At 38.3% G+C, this 20,004-nt stretch overlaps 1 protein-coding gene across 2 annotated transcripts; it reads left to right on the forward strand.

Moving 5' to 3' along the window:
* The first annotated feature begins 1,189 nt into the window (after window positions 1-1,189).
* SAMD9L (sterile alpha motif domain containing 9 like) lies at window positions 1,190-19,689 on the forward strand. Of its 2 annotated transcripts, XM_032402157.1 has the most exons (3): window positions 1,190-1,446; window positions 4,779-4,981; window positions 14,616-19,689. In XM_032402157.1, the coding sequence occupies exon 3, from the start codon at window positions 14,636-14,638 to the stop codon at window positions 19,388-19,390; it is 4,755 nt and encodes a 1,584-aa protein (XP_032258048.1). In that variant the 5' UTR covers window positions 1,190-1,446; window positions 4,779-4,981; window positions 14,616-14,635; the 3' UTR covers window positions 19,391-19,689. The 2 variants fall into 2 exon arrangements, with proteins under 2 accessions (XP_032258048.1, XP_032258049.1); XM_032402158.1 differs by lacking the exons at window positions 1,190-1,446; window positions 4,779-4,981 and adding an exon at window positions 12,569-12,612.
* Window positions 19,690-20,004: the final 315 nt, after the last annotated feature.

The following is a 20,004-nucleotide window of genomic DNA, read 5'->3' on the forward strand; positions in this document are numbered from 1 at the left end:
ACCAATCTCTTTCCTCAGATGCAACCATGTAATTTCCTGCTCTCTCTCAAAAGTTTTCATGCATATACTAGCTTATGTGTACATGTTTATGTGCAGTCTATATTTATGTACTGTTACATTCTACAAAAAAAATTTTTTCATGAATGGGATTATACAATAGATCCTATTGTACTCCTGAATTGTTTCCCTTGGATTCTGGAAATCATTCCATTTCAATAGGGATATATTAAAATTATTTTTGATGGCTATATTTTAGTTTTATGACTACACTACCAATTCGTATTTATGGCCAATTAGGTTATTGCCAATTTTTCTTTGGAATTACCAAAATGCTTCAGTAAATATCTTTGTAAAAATATCTTGAAATTTTTCATAAAGTATTTTGAAATACTTTGAAATTTTTCATAAAGTCTTAGCTGGAAAATCACTGGAAATTTTCTAGTATGAATTCATAAATAAAGCATCCTAAAACAAATAGGAGAAACATGACCAATTTGATAGAAAAAATATGCAAAAGAAATGAATGGGAATTTCATAGAAGAGGAAACATAAACAGCCCTAAATATATGAATAATTTTTCAAAATTTGAAATATGGATTTTACTGAATGCATATCACTTTTGTACCATTGTAAACATTTTTGACCTCACTAGTAATGAGGGAAATGGAAATTAAAACCACAACAAGATATGATTTCACATGGATTTGAATTACAAAAATTAGAAAGTCTCATAATACCAAGAGTTAGCAAGGATGTAGAATAAGGAGAATTTATAATCCACTACTAACTGAGTGTAAACTGGTGTGACAGTTTTGGGATTTATAGATAGCTCTCTTTTCCCTGTATTTTCACGTGGTCTTTTCTGTTTCTGTGTGTTTGTCTGTGTCCTAATCTCCTTTTAACTGTCTCTTTAAAGACCCGATCTCCAAATACAGTCACATTCTGTTAGGACTTCAACATACGAATTTTGGAGGAGCACAAGTCATCCCATAACAGGCACTTAGATTGAGATTTTAATGTTCTCCCCTGTATTTATTTTTTTTCCTGTAAGTGTCTTCCCACTGCAATTTCTTAACTTTTATGACTTAAAATTCTGTCTGATGAACAGTTTCTAAACAATGGTTCAAATTTTTTGATAATATTCTGTGATGTTAACTTTTTGATATTTACATCCTTCCAAATCCAAATAAACCACTCTTAAGCAAAACTGAAACTCCCTGCATTTCTACTTCCTCATTCTATCCCTTCACAGCACATCTTACACACCCTCAGAGGAGTCAGAGTATCCAGACCAGAGAACTCCACAACTTAGTTTGCTTAGTTTTTCAAAAGGATCTTACAATCTTTTGTCTCCTGGCCATCAGGAAAGGATTAAGAAAACGAAGGTTAAAATCAACTGCTTCAAGTTCCTGATATAAAAAGAAGGAAGTTTTCAGGAAAATCCTGGTAAGTTACTGCATCATTAAACCTTTATATTTTCTGCCTATGGGACAGCTATTTTTTTTTTTTTTAAACTCCAGCTGTACTTTTTATATAAACACATGTGTTCCTAGATAAATGATTGCTTGTAAAGATATTGAAAGTAATTAGAAATATCAATAGATTAAATACATACCGATATATTTAACTGAGGCTAACTTTGTAAATGCTTCTCTAAAAAGAAATGTACTGTTACGTGTACTCGGAGTGGTGAGAAGTTTTCCCGGATCGTGGAGGGCAGTGGGAAAAACAACGGAGAAACAATGCAAAGTTCAGGAATGGAAACCTTAAAGGTTGTAAAGGAACCTGTGGTTGTGTACAATTATACAAAATTCTGTCTTCCATAACTTAAGATGTTATTAGAGGTTTTACATTTAGTCAAAGATCACACTCTCCAAAGTGTTTTTTTTCTTTGTAAGAATTCCCTTCACATTCGTTTTTTTTTTTACAGCAATCTGGTTGAAAACTGAAATGGAAACTTAACTTCAGGAAATGAAACTTAACTTGCTTGTGTGTGGTTTCATTTCGTCAGACCTGCAGAAGGGGTGTGTGTAGCCCTCCCAGACTAGCATCAGGATTCTACAGCATCTCTCCCCAGGGTCAGCTCTAAGAGTCCTGCAGAACAGAACTCCTCAGGGCATCGATACCTGGGGTGCTCCGAGGACCCCCTGAGATGAGAGTGGGTGGGCACCAGTGCTTGACCCTAAGTGCTCTGATGATTTGGTGCTTCTTGCTCGATACTAGAGAGAGAAAACTGGAGTAGTTGCTGGAGAATGGCATTCTATAACTCCTTTGCCAATAATTAATGTTATTACTGGTAAGATCTGTGTTTATCATTGTTTCAAACAGGAAGATGAGGGCCCCTCGGAAGCCAAGAATTATGTCAAGTCAGCCTCAAAATTTGACCACACCAGTCATTTTGATCTTTACTTAGCTCCAACAATATATATGCAGATGCTCTTATGACTGATAGAGTATAAACTATTTTAAAAGTATTATTGAATGTAATAGGTTCAAATCGTTATATGTTTATACTGCTGTCATGAGCTGGAGAGGGGGGTTGAGAAACTTTTGACATTATAATAGGTCCAAGGATATTATTAAAGAGTTTAGTATATCATATTTAGACAAGGTATTGCTGATTTTTCCATTTAACAAAAAAAGGCTCCAGATTTGGGGAATAAATGTCTGCGATCTTATCTGAGGAGAGTGTTTCTGTCTCCCTGGTATCTATTGGCAGAAACTGAACAAAAAGAAGTGAGAGAAAGCTGCGGTCTATTAGGTAGCACAAAATTCCCCCTTGCAGCACTGAACACAGCACACAGTGAGTCACTGGCTGTGTACAGAGGCCTGAAGGCTATAAGAAAAAGCGATGTACTGCAGAGGGAAATCCCTGATGTGCTGCTTCATTTCTAGCATGTTAGGCCTTAAAAAAATAAAAAAATTAACTTTAAAAAAAAATTAAAAAGGGGCACCTGACTGGCTCAATCAGAAGAGAGTGCAACTCTTGATCTCTGGGTCGTGAGTTTGAGCCCCACGTTGGGTGTAGAGCTTACTAAAAATTTAAAAAAAAACAAAAAACAAACAAACAAAAAAGTGTAGAATGTTGGGCCTTATTGGAAATAATCACCTGTCTAAAACAAAAGAGAGAATTTGGAATCTGTCCTCTCAGTCTTTAGGATACCCTGAGAGAGGGTACTTGGTTAAAGTACTGCAAGAGGACTCTGGCTAAGAGAAGGTATTGCAGCAGATCTGAAAAGACCGTGTCTATGGGAAGGGGTAAGGCCCTCCCCAGGAGATCCGCTCCCTGGAACACCAGCGGCAGATGAGAACGACAGCGGTGCTAAGGCTCCAGAAGAGAGGCCCAGCCCAGTATGAGAAATGACCTTATTTGGGAACTCTGAGTGACACAGCAGAAATGTTACAGGATGTTGTGAAACTGCACACAGAAGGACTGCAGGAGACACATACTTATTAAGTTTTCTTTCCTTTTGACAAAATTTCCTTTCCCTTCTTTGTGCCCAGATGATTGAAGCTAGAGTTAGCTGTGGCCTAATGAGCAACACAGTAAACAAATATTCTTAGATTTCTGTCTGGGATTCAAGCCAAGTGAAAGAATTGCCCTAGTGATTCAACCGCCCTAGTGAAACGAGCAAAGTCCTTTGGTCCTTTGACGCACAGACCCGGCTAACTCAAGAGTTTTCAAAAATTCCTTATTTTAAACGACCCCGAGAAAATGTTATTCATTCAACAAATTTTTGTTAAGCAGCTACTCTGTGCTAGGCACTGTAAGATAGCGAACAAAACGAACAAATGTACAAAATTCTTGTCCTCATGAAGCACACAGAATAATGGGTGGGGACAGAAAAAGAAACAAGATAAATAAGTAGGAATATTTGGAATACTTTATTGTGATAAATCCTAAGTATATATATTTAAAGGAAGAAAAAAAAAGAAAGAAAGAAAGAAACCAGAGGAGGGATCAGAAATATTGGAGATGGAATAAAGTTTTCTTGTAGGCTGGCCAAGCAGGCCTCAGTGAGAAGATAGGAGATGAAAGGCCTGAGGGAAGGGAGGGAAGGGGCCCCACAGGTATCCAGGAACCTCCCGGGGAGACAAAAGGAGCTGGAGGCCAGAAGCAGTAACAACAAGGGGGCTGGACCAGCTTTAGAAAGGGAAATGAAAGTAAGATGTAATACCAGAAGGGTAGCAGGGTGCCAGGTCATGTGAGGCTTTATAGTTTATAATAAGGAGCTGGGCTTTCACTCTGAGTCAAACGGAGAGCCACTGGAGGGACTGAACAGAGTATTGGCATGTTATTTACATTTGGACAGGGCCACTCTGGCTGCTATTTTGAGGAAGTCCCCAGCAGGATCAATAATAGCAAGAAGGAAACAAGTGAGGGAGCCACTCTTGTCATCCAGGAGAGAGGTGGGGGCTTGGACGGGTTGGTAGCAGTGGAGGTGGTGGTTGGTGGTCAGATGTGGGATGTGTTTTGAAGAGACCACATCCCTACAGGATTTGTTCCACATTGAATGTGGAATGTGGGAGGAAAGAGAATGCCTGCAACATATATTGGACATTTATCTAATTTATTAAAAGTATTTAAATATAGGAAGAGATGCCCTCTCCGTGGAGGATGTTCTTTTCGTTATTCTTTCAAATCTTCTATATGTTTGAAATTTTTCACAATAGAAAGTTAGTGGGAAAATCTGTCTCATAAACATTTCCTAAGCAATGGTCCAATCAATTGCATTTTAATTTTCTGTGATATCATTTTTTTTTTTTTAATGTAACAGATCCTCAACAAAAGGCAAAACTGGAAAAGGACCAGATCTGTTCTGCCTACATCTTTACTTCCTCATACATAGATGTTTTCCAGGACATGACTCTTGCAAATTTTCAAGAAAAGACAACTAATCTAACAGCTTGAGATCAAAGCACCTCATAAAGACTTATTTCAGGTTGCTGATATAAAAAGGAAGTTTTCAGAAAAGCCCTGGTAAGTTTCTAATCATTAAAGATACCTGCTTCATCAACTTGCTTTAAAAGTTTTCTTTAAAAACAGATTCTAAAAACTAAAGCAGAACTTTGAAAGTGAATATATTTTCAAGTGTACATGAGCTACTTCTAATGAAACAATTCTAAAAAGAATGAGAAATCTTGCTGTTTTCACGTTTATCTATCACTAGCTGTAACTTACACTGACTGTAGAATTCTTTAAAAAATGGGTGGCTCAGTCAGTTGGGTGTCAAACTCTTGATTTCAGCTCAGATCGTGATCTCAGGGGTAGAGTCATGCTCTGCGCTCAGCAGGGAGTCTGTTTCTCTCATTTTCTCCCTCTCCCCCTCCCCTACCTCCCTCTCTCTCAAATGAATATATAAATCTTAAAAAGAAAAAAAAAGGAAACCTTCCAGCAACTGTGGTGCACCGTGTTTCTAGATTTGGAACACTCTGGAGATGAGGCTAGAAAGACCTAACCAAGACAACACTGGTTCTATTCCCACATTCTTATACAATTAAAACAGGTTGGCTGAGAGGAGACACATTTGATCGTGATATTATTTTCTTGATCATGACCCCTTCCCCTTTATTTACACTATGTAGCTTCTTGCCAAACATAAATGTCCCTCGTGTTTAAAAAATATGCCAACACTCCAGGATGTAAATCTAATCAAAGAATGTTCATGAAAGGCCTTTGAACAGTGAAACACATTAAATTCTATATAAATATTCACAAATCGTCACCCAAAACAAGGTTGAAGACACTGGTTGGGCCACAGAGTTACACCAAAGCATTATTAAAACGTTTTTGCCCAAATCCTGGTCACCTTGAATTAAATACATAGTTCCAGCCAAATATGGATCATAGATTAAGATGCTTGTATAACTGACAGAGTGGAAAATTCATGTGACAGTGTTACCAAATATACAGTAACCTCAAATCATTATGTATCTTCTCAGTTCCCATCAAAGCAGTGAGCAGCTGAGAAATGTTTTGATGTTATAAAGAGTCTTCATCTTTGAACAATGGGGGAACCTGTGAGATAGAGATAAAAAGACAGATTTGGGGAGGACAAATGCCATTCCGATTTGAGAAGAGTGCTCCCATAGCCCTGTGGTTCCTAACAGAATTCAAACAATAAAGGAGAAAATGAGGGGGATGCTGTCTCCCTGGGAGGTAGCACAAAGACAAGCCCTCCCACCATCCCCACATTAAACACACACACACACAAACACACACACACAACTCTGAGCATCTAGTAGCTGATAAGCAGGAAACCCTTCATATGTTGCTTCTTGGAGAGTGCTGGAGTCTAGTGGAATTACTGTAATCACTGGCCAAATCAGAAGAGAAAATCTACAGTTTTTCCTTATAATATTTGGGGTGCCCAGAGGACAAGGTGAGAGAGGACTCTGACTAAGAGAAGATATTGCCACAGACCTGGACAGAGCAAGTCTGTGGAGAGTGATGAGAACATCTCCAGAGGAGATGCCCAGAGATGTGCGGATCTCCTCTCCAGAGCAAGAGGTGTGGACAGTCCATTCAGAGAACAGAAACTAAAATAGAATGTGTGGACCTAGTAACAGAAGAAAAGTCAAGAAGCAGGACAGTGGTAGATATGGTTTTAAGAGCTCGGGGAAGCTCTCTTCTGATTGCTTTAATTTCCCAGTTACAATAGGAAGCAGGGTTACAGTGGAAAATGACAACGGTGAGGAGGTGTTGGAGATTTGATGAGAGAGGAGAATGTGTGTCAAGCTAGTTACAAGGGAGAGGCAGTGAGGAGATGCAGGGACAGGGGGACAGGAGTGAGAGAGTAATAGAATCTAGAATCAGTAAGTTATAGGTCTTGGTGTTAAAGAAATATTAGAATTTGAGCACTAAAGGCAGTGAGTCTAGGGGTGCCTGGGTGGCTCAGTTAGTCAAGCATCTGACTCTTGATTTCAGTTCAGGTCATGATCTCAGGGTTGTGAGATCCAGCCCCACGTGGGGCTCCCCGCTAGGCAGGAAGTCTGCTTGAGATTCTCTCTCTTGCTCTCCCTCTCCCTCTCTCCCTCCCTCCTCCCTGCTCCCTCTATCTCTCTCTCTCAAATAAATAAAAAAATTTTTTTTTTAAATAAATAAAGGTAGTGAGTCTAAGGGGCAGGAGATCCTGGTGAGAGGGAGATATTTGAATCTGAGATGCTGGAAGGCTGGTAGCCACTGGTGATTCTATTAGTTTCCTAGGGCTGCTGTAACAAAGTACCACAAACTGTGTGGCTTAAACCACAGAAATATATTGTCTTATAGTTCTGGGGGCTGGAGTTCTTCGAGATCAAGATGTTGGCGGGGTCGGTTCCTTCTGTGGGCTGTGAAAGAGAATGAATTCCCTGCCTCTCCTTTAGTTTCTGGTGGTTTGCTGGCAACCTCTGGCATTCCTTGGCTTAGTGATCACCCCCCAATCTCTGCCTTCTTCCACATGTGGCATTCTCACTGTGTCTGTGCCTCTGTGGCTAAATTCCCCCTTCCTATAAAGATACCAGTCATACTGAATTAGGGCCCACTCTAACAGCTTCATGTTAACATCTGCAACGACCCTATGTCCAAAAAGGTCACATTCCAAGGTACTGGGGCTAGGACTTCATCACATCAACTAAATTTGGCAGGAGGTGATCATTAAGCAAGAGAGTTTATTTGGGATCAAAGAGTTGCAATTTGGAGTACACAGATTTGGGTAACAACCCAAATAGTGTCCCACTAAGCAAAAGTCAGGGATTTTTCAGACAAAAAGGGAATGCCTGTATACATGCTTACAAAGAATTTTTGATTGGTGTTGGCGGCAGAAAACTAATCTTGACTGAATATAATTGATTGCTGTGGCTATCACTAAGCAAAAGCCTCTTGCTAGCAAGTAGCAAATTGTAAGTGTTAGGACTGAGTCCTTGGAATATTTTCCATCTGGCACAGTTTAAAAGTTCATGGTTCAACCAGTGAGGACATGTGTAAGGCCCATCTCCTTAATGGCCTCCTGACTCCAGCTTAAACCCCTTGACACAAGTGACCCCATTTCAACCTATCACAAACACATGAGTTTGTGGGGGGGGGTCACAATTCAACCCATAACAGTTTGCGATAAGGTCAATGGTGTGACCATAACAGTGGAATTGGGGGGCGGTCGAGATCATTGGACGAGAGGCAGTCAAGAGGGAGAAAGGCCAGTGTATTGAAGGATCATCTAGGTGTCTATGGAGCCACCAAAAATTGTGATGAGAATAGCGTCTGAGGCCATGAGTACCTCTTCCCCTCAGCTGCCTACAGAAAGGGGGTCAAAATATATTAAAAGATGTAAAAAGCAAGTATTCAGCAAATTTTTAAGGTATGAGACATTTTAAGACTAAATTTAAAAATAATACAACAGTCATTTTTTTATTCAGCCTTTTCTCCAAAGTGACTTCAAAAACTCTTTCATTAGGAATATGCTTATTAATAACTGTTTATCCTATTGGTTCCATATAGTGCTTGTAAAGAGGTAAGGCAGAATCTCTCCCTTCAGTCTTATCCGAAATGACACTTAGGGACTCTGCAGAGGCGACAGGAGGATCAGGGATGAGGCTCCAGTCTCCTGGGTTCGAAGAGTCATCTCCTGGTCAGTAATTCCCTCTGCCCAGGAATTCTTTTTGGCAGGCCCAGCACCTGGCTCTGGGGGCAGAAGCAGGGACAGCCCACTGCAGAGCACCACCACACCCATTTCCTTGGACCCACTAGATAGGCCCTTGGAAATCCCACCAGGTAGACTATTCCTTATTCCCTTCACTCTGTCCCCCAGACTTGCTCCCTCTACCTTCCTCCTACCCTACTCCAGAAGCTCCACTTTAACTTCACCTGCCCAGTGTCCCCACTTTCCTCCTAGTGACACTCCTCTCCTCCTCACAGATCCCAATCCTTTGCCCCTTATTGTGTCTTACACAAAGCGCTATCGCAGTTTGTCATGATAAACTGTTTTGAATATATGTGTGTATGGTTCTTCTTTCTTTTTAAAATTTCCTCCACTGGACTCTAAGTCCTATGAAAGAACTTCATATCTCTTTTAGTCACCACTAGTTTTCTTGAGCATGATGCCTAATACATGCTCAATAAATATTTGTCGAGTGAATAAACAAATGATATTTATCTCTGGTTGCAATATGTATGCTAATTCTAAGACCTCTTCCATCTACACTGTAAGTGAATGGAATTGATAATCCAAAATATGTTTATAATGTTCATTGTGCCAGTTGCTTAGTTCTGCTAATTGGCTCAGGACTAGGTGTGTCCTGCAGAATGAAGCCAAAGTGACTAAGAGGATTCAGGATACTAAGGCACTAGGAAAAGTTTTATACAAGCAAGCAGAAGCTGCTATGCCCAGCGGTAGCATGCCTATAGACAGGGTAAATTATTCTAAAGTGCCTATGGTATTCACACCATAAATGACTGGCATGGGTTTCTTCTCTGGCTGGTCACAAGGCTATAGGCTGAGGCCTCAGTTTAGCTCATCCTTCACATACGACCTCAAGAAGACCTTCTGGAAAAGCTTCTGCAAGAAACCCCAAACACAGACGGGTCAAATTTACAATTTAGCTAGACTTTGTGACTTATTATATAAAAACCTAGGATCTATAAATCTTTCATTTAAAATGATCTTTTTTAAACTTGGATCTGTAAATCTTTCATTTAAAAAATTACAAATCTTTTTAAATGTTTGTATTTTCTCTTTATAGTTTAATATTTTTGTTTGATACTTAATACTTTTAATCTACTCATCCTCATAATATTTTCACCTTCTTGTTTTCCCTTATTTAAACCATCCTATTGATTCCCTTTTTAATTCTGATTCACTAGGTTGGGGGTGGGACCTGAGAATTTACATTTTTACCATGCTTCCAAGTGGTGCTAATGATGCTGATCTGGAGACTACATTTTGAAAACCGCTCTCACCTCATCTGCACAAGAGAATGTCACTGACAGATTTTAAAAAGTACTATGCTTGAACTCTACGCCCACACACTCAACCAATTAAATTCTCAGAATGTGGAGTCCCAGGCGATTCTAATGCTCAGCCCAAGTTGAGAATCCCTGCTCTAGGATGTTCCAGGATATTCAGTTCTTGCAATTCAGCAAAGTCCCACAATTATGTGGGACCTTCATTAGTCTCACATCAATAACTTTGGCTGAAATTGTTTTTTTTATTTTAGTTTAATTACAGTATAATTTTAATTCCAGTATACTTAACATACAGTGTTATATTAGTTTCAGGTATATACTATAGTGATTCAACAATTCTCATCATGATAAGTGTACTTTTCATTCCCATCACCTACTTCACCCATCCCACCTCCCACCTCCCCTCTAGTAACCATCAGTTTGTTCTCTATAGTTAAAATTCTGTTTTTTGGGTTTGTCTCTTTTTTCCTTGTTCTTTTGTTTTGTTTCTTAAATTCCACATATGGGTGAAATCATATTGTATTTGTTTTTCTTTGATTTATCTCACTTAGCATTATACACTATCCCCTCTAGATTTATCCATGTTGTTGCAAATGGCAAGATCTCATTCCTTTTTATGACTGAGTAATATTTCATTGTGTGTATATACCACATCTTCTTTATCCATTCAACTATCAATGGACACTTGGATTGCTTCCATAATTTGGCTATTATAAATAATGCTGCAATAAACATAGAGGTGCATATATTTTTTCAAATTAGTGTTACCATAGTCTTTGGGTAAATACTCAGTAGTGGAATTACTGGATAATATAGTAGTTTTAATTTTTAATTTTTTGAGGAACCTCCATACTATTTTCCAGAGTAGCTGCACCAGTTTGCATTCCCACCAGCATTGTAAGAGGGTTCCCCTTTTTCCACATCCTGACCTGTTTCTTGGGTTGTTTAACCATTCTGACAGGTGTGAGGAGATATCTCATTGTAGTTTTGATTCCTATTTGCTGATGATCAGTGATGTTGAGCATCTTTTCATGTGTCTGTTGGTCATCTGGATGTCTTCTTTGGAAAAATGTCTATTCATGTCTTCTGCCCGTTTTTAACTGGATTATTAATTTTTTCAGCATTGAGTTCTGTAAGTTCTTTATATGTTTTGGATACTAACCTTTCATCAGATAGTCTTCTCCCATTCAGTAGGTTGTCTTTTAGTTTTGTTGATTGTTTCCTTCACTGTGTGGAAGATGAAGTCCCAATAGTTTATTTTTGCTTTTTTTCCTTTGCCTCAGGAGACATATCTAGAAAGAAGTTGCTACAGCTGATGTCAAAGAGATTACTGCCTGTGTTCTCCTCCAGGATTTTTTGTGGTTTCAGGTCTCACATTTAGGTCTTTAATCCATTTTGAATTTATTTTTGTTCAGTGTAAGAAAGTGGTCCAATTTCATTCTTTTGCATATGGCTGTCCAGTTTTCCCAACACCATTTGTTTAAGAGACTTTTTCCCACTGGATAGTCTTTCCTGCTTTGTTGAAGATTAATTGACCATATAGTTGTGGGTTCATTTCTGGGTTTTCCATTCTGTTCCACTGATCTATGTGTTTATTTTTGTGCCAGTACCATTACTGTTTTGATCACTAAAGCTTTGTAATATAACTTGAAGTCCAGAATTGTGATGCCTCCAGCTTTGCTTTTCTTTTACAAGGTTTCTTTGACTGTTTGGGGTCTTTTGTGGTTCCATACAAATTTCAGGATTGTTCGTTCTAGTTCTGTGAAAAATGCTGTTGGTATTTTCATAGGGATTGCATTAAATGTGTAGATTTCTTTGGGTAGTATAGACATTTTAACAATCTTTGTTTTTCCAATCCATGAGCATGGAATGTCTTTCCATTTCTTTGTATCACCTTCAGTTTCTTTCATCAGTATTTTATACTTTTCAGAGTACAAGTTTTTCACCTCTTTGGTTAGGTTTATTACTAGGTATCTTATTGTTTTTGGTGTAAATGGGATTGATTCCTTAATTTCTCTTTCTGCTGCTTCATTATTGCTGTATAGAAATGCAACAGATTTCTGTACTTTGATTTTGTATCCTACAACTCTACTGAATTTGTTTATCAGTTCTAGCAGTTTTTTGGTGGAGTCTTTTAGGTTTTCTATATAGAGTATCATGTCATCTGCAAATAGTGAAAGTCTTACTTCTTTCTTAAGATTTGAATCCCTTTACTTCTTTGTGTTGTCTGATTGCTGTGGTTAGGACTTCCAGTACTATGTTAAATAACAGTGGTGAGTGTGGACATCCCTGTTCCTGACCTTGGAGGAAAAACTCTCAGTTTTGCCCCATTGAGGATGGTATTAGTTGTGGGTTTTTCATATATGGTCTTTATTATGTTGAGGTATGTTCCCTCAAAACCTACTTTGTTGAGAGTTTTTTATCATGAATGGATGTTGTACATTGTCAAGTGCTTTTTTTGCATCCATTGAAATGATCATATGGTTCTTATCCATTCCTTTCTTTTGTTGCAGGGGGAGGAAGGAGGGGTAGAGGGAAAGAGAGAATTTTAAGCAGGCTCCATGCCCAGCTGAGAGCCCTATGCAGGGCTGGATCTCACAACCCTGAGACCATGACCTGAGCCAAAATCAAGAGTCAGACACTTAACTGACTGAGCCACACAGGTGCCCCAGGTATCCATTCTTTTATTAATGTGATGTATCATGCTGATTGATTTGCAAATATTGAACTACCTTGCAACCCAGGAATAAATATCACTTGATCATGGTGAATTATTTGGGTCCTTTTTGTTTTCTTTTTGATAAGTCTGGCTAGAGGTTTATTTTATTTATTAATTTTATTAATTTTTTCAAAGAACCAGCTCCTGGTTTCATTGATCTGTTCTATTGTGTTTTTTGTTTCTATAACATTTATTTCTGCTCTAATCTTTATTATGTCTTTCCTTCTGGGGCTTTAGGCTTTTTTTGTTGTTGTTCTTCTAGCTCCTTTAGGTGTAAGATTAGGTTGTTTATTTTGAGATTTTTCTTGCTTTTTGAGATAAGCCTGTGGTGCTATTATTTCCCTCTTAGGACCACTTTTGCTACATCTCAAAGGTTTTGGACAATCGTGTTTTCATTTTCATTTGTTCCCATGTATTTTTTAATTTCTTCTTTGATTTCCTGATTAACCCATTCATTGTTTAGTAGCATGTTATTTAACCTCCAGGTATGTGTGATCTTTTCAATTTTTTTCTTGTGGTTGACTTCTAGTTTCATACTGCTGTGGTCAGAAAAGGTGCATCGTATGATTTGAATCTTTTTGTATTTGTTGAGGCCTGTTTTGTGACCTAATATGTGATCTATTCTGGAGAATGTTGTGTGTACACTTGAAAAAAATGTGTGTTCTGCTGTTTTAGGTTGATTCCTGGGATATTTAGGATGATTTGATAATTATCCAGTTGTGTTCATGGGATGTGACAGACCTAGGTCCTCCTATTCTGCTGCCATCTTCCTCTTCTTTCTCATTAGAGTTTTGATTTTCATTTCCCTGATGATGATGAGCATCTTTTCGTGTGTCTGTTGGCCATCTGTATGTCTTCTTTGGAGAAATGTCTATTCATGTCTTCTGCCCATTTTTAATTAGATTATTTGTTTTTTTGGTAATGAGTTGTATTAAGTTCTTTATATGTTTTAAATATGAACCCTTTATCAGATATGTCATTTACAAATATCTTCTCTCATTCAATAGGTTATCTTTTAATTTTGTTGATTGTTTCTTTTGCTGTGCAGAAGCTTTTTATTTTGAAGAAGTCCCAATAGTTTGTTTTTGCTTTTGTTTCACTTGCTTCAGCAGACATATCTAGAAAAATGTTGCTACATAGGCTGAATGGGTTTTAACAAAGTTAAAAACTCATATTATTTTCCTTATCTAATTTCAGTCAGGCCAGGCCAGTTTGAACTACAGCTAACTCTTTTGGTACCTCTGAGAGCCACAAGAATTAGCAAACCAAATTGATTATCCTGACATTTTGCTGCCACATCTCTTTCCACCTTGGTGGCCTAACAGCTTGAGTTCCAAAAGACAGTGGGTGATGAGGTAACTGGTTGCTTCATCACTGTGTAACAAAGATGGCCATCTTCCTAGTTGAGAAAGGAGGTTCCTGTTCCCCAACCCACCTCCACTTACCCAGTTTTTTTTTTTAAGTTTTCTTTAATTAATCTCTACACCTAATCTGGGGCTCAAACTCACAACCCGGAGATCAAGAGTCACACACTCTACCAACTGAGCCAGCCAGGCACCCCTCCCCCCACTTATCCAGTTTTATATTTTAAAGTTTATTTGCAATATTCAGCTATGGGAACCAATGCCTGTGGTACTTAAGATTCTGGGTTTAAGTTACAAAAACCCAACCTTCACCAAGTTAAGCCTAAACAGGAAAATTACTATGTGAATAAAGGTATATGTCACCCTAGTTAGCAGCTGCTGCTCATTTCACAATCACAATTATAATCATCTAGGGAATAAGGGCACTAATTGGGACTATAAAACATTAAGAATAAGTACCAAGTAGTTTTAAAAGTCAGCCTTGAACAATATTTTATATATGTTGTTTATATCAAATTACATACATAATTGAATATGTGATTTCCATGATAAAGTATAATACTAAAATACTTATTGTATTACTTTTTCCAAGGAAGAAAATTGCAAGTTGACATGAGTGAACAAGTAAATCTACCTGAAATTATCAACGACTGGACCAAAGAACATGTAAAACAATGGGTAACAAAAGACCTTAAGATTGATGAAAAATATGGGCAGATTCTGCTCACTGAAGAAGTAACTGGATTAGTCCTGCAGGAATTAACTGAGAATGACCTTAGAGAAATGGGACTACCACGGGGTCCAGCACTTTTGATAAAACGTACATATAACAGATTGAATAACAGTTCCTCTGAAAGTAACAATCAGGATTCTGGACAATTAGATCATACAAAACCCTCCAAAAAAGAACACCCAAAAAAGCCACAAAAGACAAAAAAGGAAGAGGAAAAATCAGTGTTATCCAATATTGATCATGATCTCAGAGAGACCAGAGATACCAAAGAACAAGAATCGATTCTTATGAAAGAAGATGCATTAAATGAAGGAGCGACCACTGAAGACCAAAATGAGGATAGGCTAGAAACTGAACAGTTGACTTGTATGCCATATCCTTTTGATCAGTTCCATAACAGCCAACGTTACATAGAACATAGTATTCTACAACCTGAAACTGGCCCACTCAATCTCATAGACCCAATACATGAGTTCAAAGCCCTCACAAATACAGAAGCAGCCACAGAAAAGGACATTAAGATGAAATTTAGCAATGAAGTCTTCCGATTTGCATCAGCTTGTATGAATTCACGCACCAATGGCACTATCCATTTTGGAGTCAAGAACAGACCCCACGGACAAATTGTTGGTGTGAAAGTCACCAGTAAGGATGCCTTCATTGACCACTTTAATATAATGATCAGACAATACTTTGAAGAAAGTGAGATCAATGAAGCGAAGAAGTGCATTCGGGAGCCAAGGTTTGTGGAAGTCCTACTACAGAACAATACACCATCTGACAGATTTGTCATTGAAGTAGATGTTATTCCAAAACATTCTGTATGTGAAGAAAAATATTTCTTAATTAAGATGCAAAATTGTAAAAATGGAACATGGAAACCTAACCAAGATTCTTCACTGTTTGTGAGAGATGGGCCCAGCTCTAAGGATGTCCTGGCCAATGTCAAACAACGGGACATAGCTTACAAAAATTTTTCACAAAATCTTAAGTCAGTAGTAGCATCTAGAAAAGTGGCTGAAGAAGAATATGTAGTGAAGGCAAATAAGGAGAGTGAAGGACAAAAGCTGGTTAAACTTCTCATAGGCAACCGAGACTCACTGGATAATTCATACTACAGCTGGTACATTCTTGTAACAAATAAATGCCATCCAAATCAAACGAAGAACTTAGATTTTCTAAAGGAAATGAAATGGTTTGCTGTGCTGGAATTTGATCCTGAATCTGTGAGCAAGGGGGTGGTCAAAGCTTACAAAAAAAGCCGAGTAGCAAATCTTCACTTTCCAAATCAGTTTGAAGAAAAGACAAATAACATAAGGGAGAAAATTTCTAGTTTGAATCTTTACGAGCAGACCAGCTGGATCTTCTGCAATGGCAGGTCAGACTTGAAAAATGAGAGCTATAAGCCTCTAGAACCACATTTATGGCACAGAGAAAGAGCTTCTGAAGTCAGGAAGTTGATTTTATTTCTCACAGGTGAAAATATAATGACAAGAGGGAAGTTTTTGGTAGTGTTTCTATTATTCTCTCCAGTGGAAAGCCCAGGAGATCCCCTCATTGAAACTTTCTGGGCTTTCTACCAAGCTCTCAAAGGAATGGAAAATATATTGTGTATTTGTGTAAACCCACAGATTTATCAACGATGGAAAGATCTGCTACAAACAAGACTGACAACAGCAGATGAATTAACAAACCACAGTATTTCCACTTTAAATTTAGAACTGATAAACAGTACTATCCTTAAACTAAAACCAGTGACTCAGTCATCAAGAAGATTTTTGCCCTCCCATGGACTTTCTTCGGTTATCTTAGAGAAAAAGGAAGAGGATATCTTGACTGCACTAGAAATCCTCTGTGAAAATGAGTGTAAAGACACAGACATAGAGAAAGACAAATCTAAATTCCAAGAATTTAAGACATCAAAAGAGGAACACTTTTATCGAGGTGGCAAAGTATCCTGGTGGAACTTCTATTTTTCTTCTGAAAACTATTCTTCAGCTTTTGTCAAAAGAGATATTTATGAAAAGCTTAAAGATCTGATACAGTGCTGGGCAGACTCTCCTAAACCAGTATTTGCAAAAATTATCAATCTTTATCACCATCCAGGCTGTGGGGGTACTACATTGGCTATGAATGTTCTCTGGGACCTAAAGAAGAATTTTAGATGTGCTGTGTTAAAAAACAAAACAACTGATTTTGGAGAAATTGTAGAACAAGTGACCAAATTGATTACCTATAAGGCAACCAGCCATGAAGATTACTTTCCTGTTCTTCTCCTTGTAGATGATTTTGAAGACCAGGAAAACATTTATGTCCTGCAGAATGCCATCGATTCCATTTTAGCAGAGAAGGGTTTGAGATATGAAAAAACACTAGTTATTATCTTAAACTGCATGAGATCCCAGAATCCTGATGAAACTGCAAAATTAGCGGACAGTGTTGCCCTAACCTACCAACTTTCTCCCAAGGAACAAAGAGCTTTTGAGGCCAAACTGGAAGAAATTGAAAAGCAACACAAGAACTGTGAAAACTTTTATTCCTTCATGATCTTGAAGACCAGTTTTAATGATATGTATATAGAAAAGGTAGTCCGGAATATCCTAAAAGGACAGAATGTGGACAGCAAGGAAGGACAACTCATTTCTTTCCTGGCTCTACTCAACTCTTATGTCACTGATTCTACAATCTCAGTATCACAGTGTGAAATATTTTTGGGAATCATATACACTAGTACCCCCTGGGAACCCGAAAGCCTAGACCACAAGATGGGAGCCTATTCTACACTTCTAATAAACACGGAAGTCGCAGAATATGGGAGATACACAGGTGTGCGCATCATTCACCCTTTGATTGCCATCTGCTGTCTGAAAGAACTGAAAAAAAGCTATAACTTGAGTACGTGTCAAATTGCACTGAAGATCTTAAAGGAGGATTTATTCTATGTTTCTGGAATAGGAAGAGAAAAATTTCAACACGACGTGCAAACTCTTCTGCTTATAAGACAGCGCAAAGAGTACGGGGATGAAACAGACACTTTGTTTGCTCCATTAATGGAAGCTTTACAGAATGAAGAAATTGAAATGGTCTTGACCGCCGGGACTCATCGATTCCCACAAAATGCGTTCATTTGTCAGGCCTTAGCAAGATATTTTTACATTAAAGAGAAGAATTTCAGCAATGCTCTGGATTGGGCAAACGAGGCCAAAAAGAGAGCACCTAAAAATTCCTATATCTCAGATACACTTGGTCAAGTCTACAAAAATCAAATCAAATGGTGGTTGGATGAAAAGAAAAAAGCCAAGGATATTACAGTTAATGATCTAAAATACCTCCTGGAAGCCGCTGAAAACGCCTCAAAAGCTTTTAAAAAATCCCAAGAACAAGCTGAGAGGAAAGCCTGTGAAACGGAGGCCTGGGCACCACAGAAGTTGCAAAGAAAATATGACACATACAACACGGCCGGTTTCGTGGGTGAAATAGAAGTTGGTCTTTACGCTATTCAGATTCTCCAGCTCACGCCCTGTTTCCTCAAAGAAAATGAATTATCTAAAAGAGATATGGTAGACTTTTTATCAGGAAAGGGGATGATTCCCACAAATCCAAAATGTGAATATTATTTGGCTCTTAGCAAGTTCACATCCTACTTAGAAAATTTACAATCAGATTTGAAAAGGTGCTTTGACTTTTTTGCTGATTATATTGTTCTTTTGCAAATGAGAAACACCCAAAAAGAAACAGTAGAAATCTCATTAAACAAGAAAATCACTCGTTCTTTCAAGAAATATGGGGAACTTTTCTGCTCTTCGGATTTGGGTTTGCTACAAAGCAAAGAGAGTCAGTTACTCCAAGAGGAGAATTGCAGGAAAGGTCTAGAAGCTTTGAGAGCAGATAGGTTTTCTGGACTCCTGGAATATCTTAATCCAAATCACAGAGAGGCTGCAACCAACATGGAAAATATAGTGAACAAGTATCTTTTCCTACTGAAGCAAAACCCAAATAAGCAGCTGACAAAGGAGAAACTAAATTTCATTTTAGCCAACATTATTCTTAATTGTCTAAAACCCCACTCCAAGTACATCCAACCACTTAGCATGCTGAAAAAACAGCTCCGAGAAGTGTTGCAATCCATAGGACCAACTCATCAACATCCAGACCCTTATTTTTTGGCCTGCCTTCTGTTCTGGCCAGAAAATCAAGAACTAGATGAAGAGTCCAAACTCATGGAAAAGTATGTTTCATCCTTAAACAGAACCTTCAAAAGGCAGTACAGGAGCATGTGCGGGTCCAAGCAGGCAAGCACCCTGTTTTATCTGGGGAAGAAGAAGGGGCTCCACAGTCTTATTTGCAAGGCCGAGATAGAGCAATACGTTAATAAAGCACAAAATGTAAATTCCCTCTTGTCGAGTGGAGACGCGTGGAAAAAAAAAGAAGTCAAAGACCTCCTGTGCCGTCTAACTGGTCAGGCGGAAGGCAAGCTGATCTCTATGGAATATGGAACAGAGAAAAAAATTAAAATACCAGTGATACCTGTTTATTCGGGTCCACTCAGAAGTGGTGGGAACATAGAAAGAGTGTCCTTCTACCTAGGATTTTCCATTGAAGGCCCCCAAGCATATGACATAGAAATAATTTAAGAAGCTACATTAACTTGAATATGTTTATTCATAATCTATGATTTTATTCCCTCTCTCTATTCCCTTGGCATTTGGATAACATTATTGGCTTACCTGTAAATCACAGATTTTGCTTTTGTGTCCCTGAATGATTTATAAGGTTTTTGAGGGCATGAAATGTGTCTACACACAGAGTTTGGCACACAGTAGAGTTGATTGTTCAATGTCTTAAAATGCATTTTCAGACTAACATATTCAGTTGGTATCTGCTGGTCACATCATAACTGATTATAGATCAATAAAATCTGTTATGAATATTCTGAATTGTGAATTATTTAGTCACTGTGAAAGCAGAGATTTAAATAAGATGAATATGGAAGGAAAAGCCCCTCCTCAGTTTTTGGAAATCAAACTGAGGAAGCCAGACCCGTGTGCCACTTACCTCATCTTGGTATCAATAAAAATGTATGGAAGGTAAATATTTTGTTCTCTTCCTCCATCCACCCCTCCACCTATACACATACATACACAATTCCTTGGACTCCTTACCCTTCTCCCAACTCCTTGCTTCAGGAGGGGGAAGAGAACAGAAAACAAAAGAGTCACAAGCCTGGACTCCCTCTGCCCTCTCCCTC

The sequence above is a fragment of the Phoca vitulina genome, unplaced genomic scaffold (assembly GCF_004348235.1).
Source record: "Phoca vitulina isolate PV1807 unplaced genomic scaffold, GSC_HSeal_1.0 scaffold4, whole genome shotgun sequence".
NCBI lineage: Eukaryota > Metazoa > Chordata > Mammalia > Carnivora > Phocidae > Phoca > Phoca vitulina.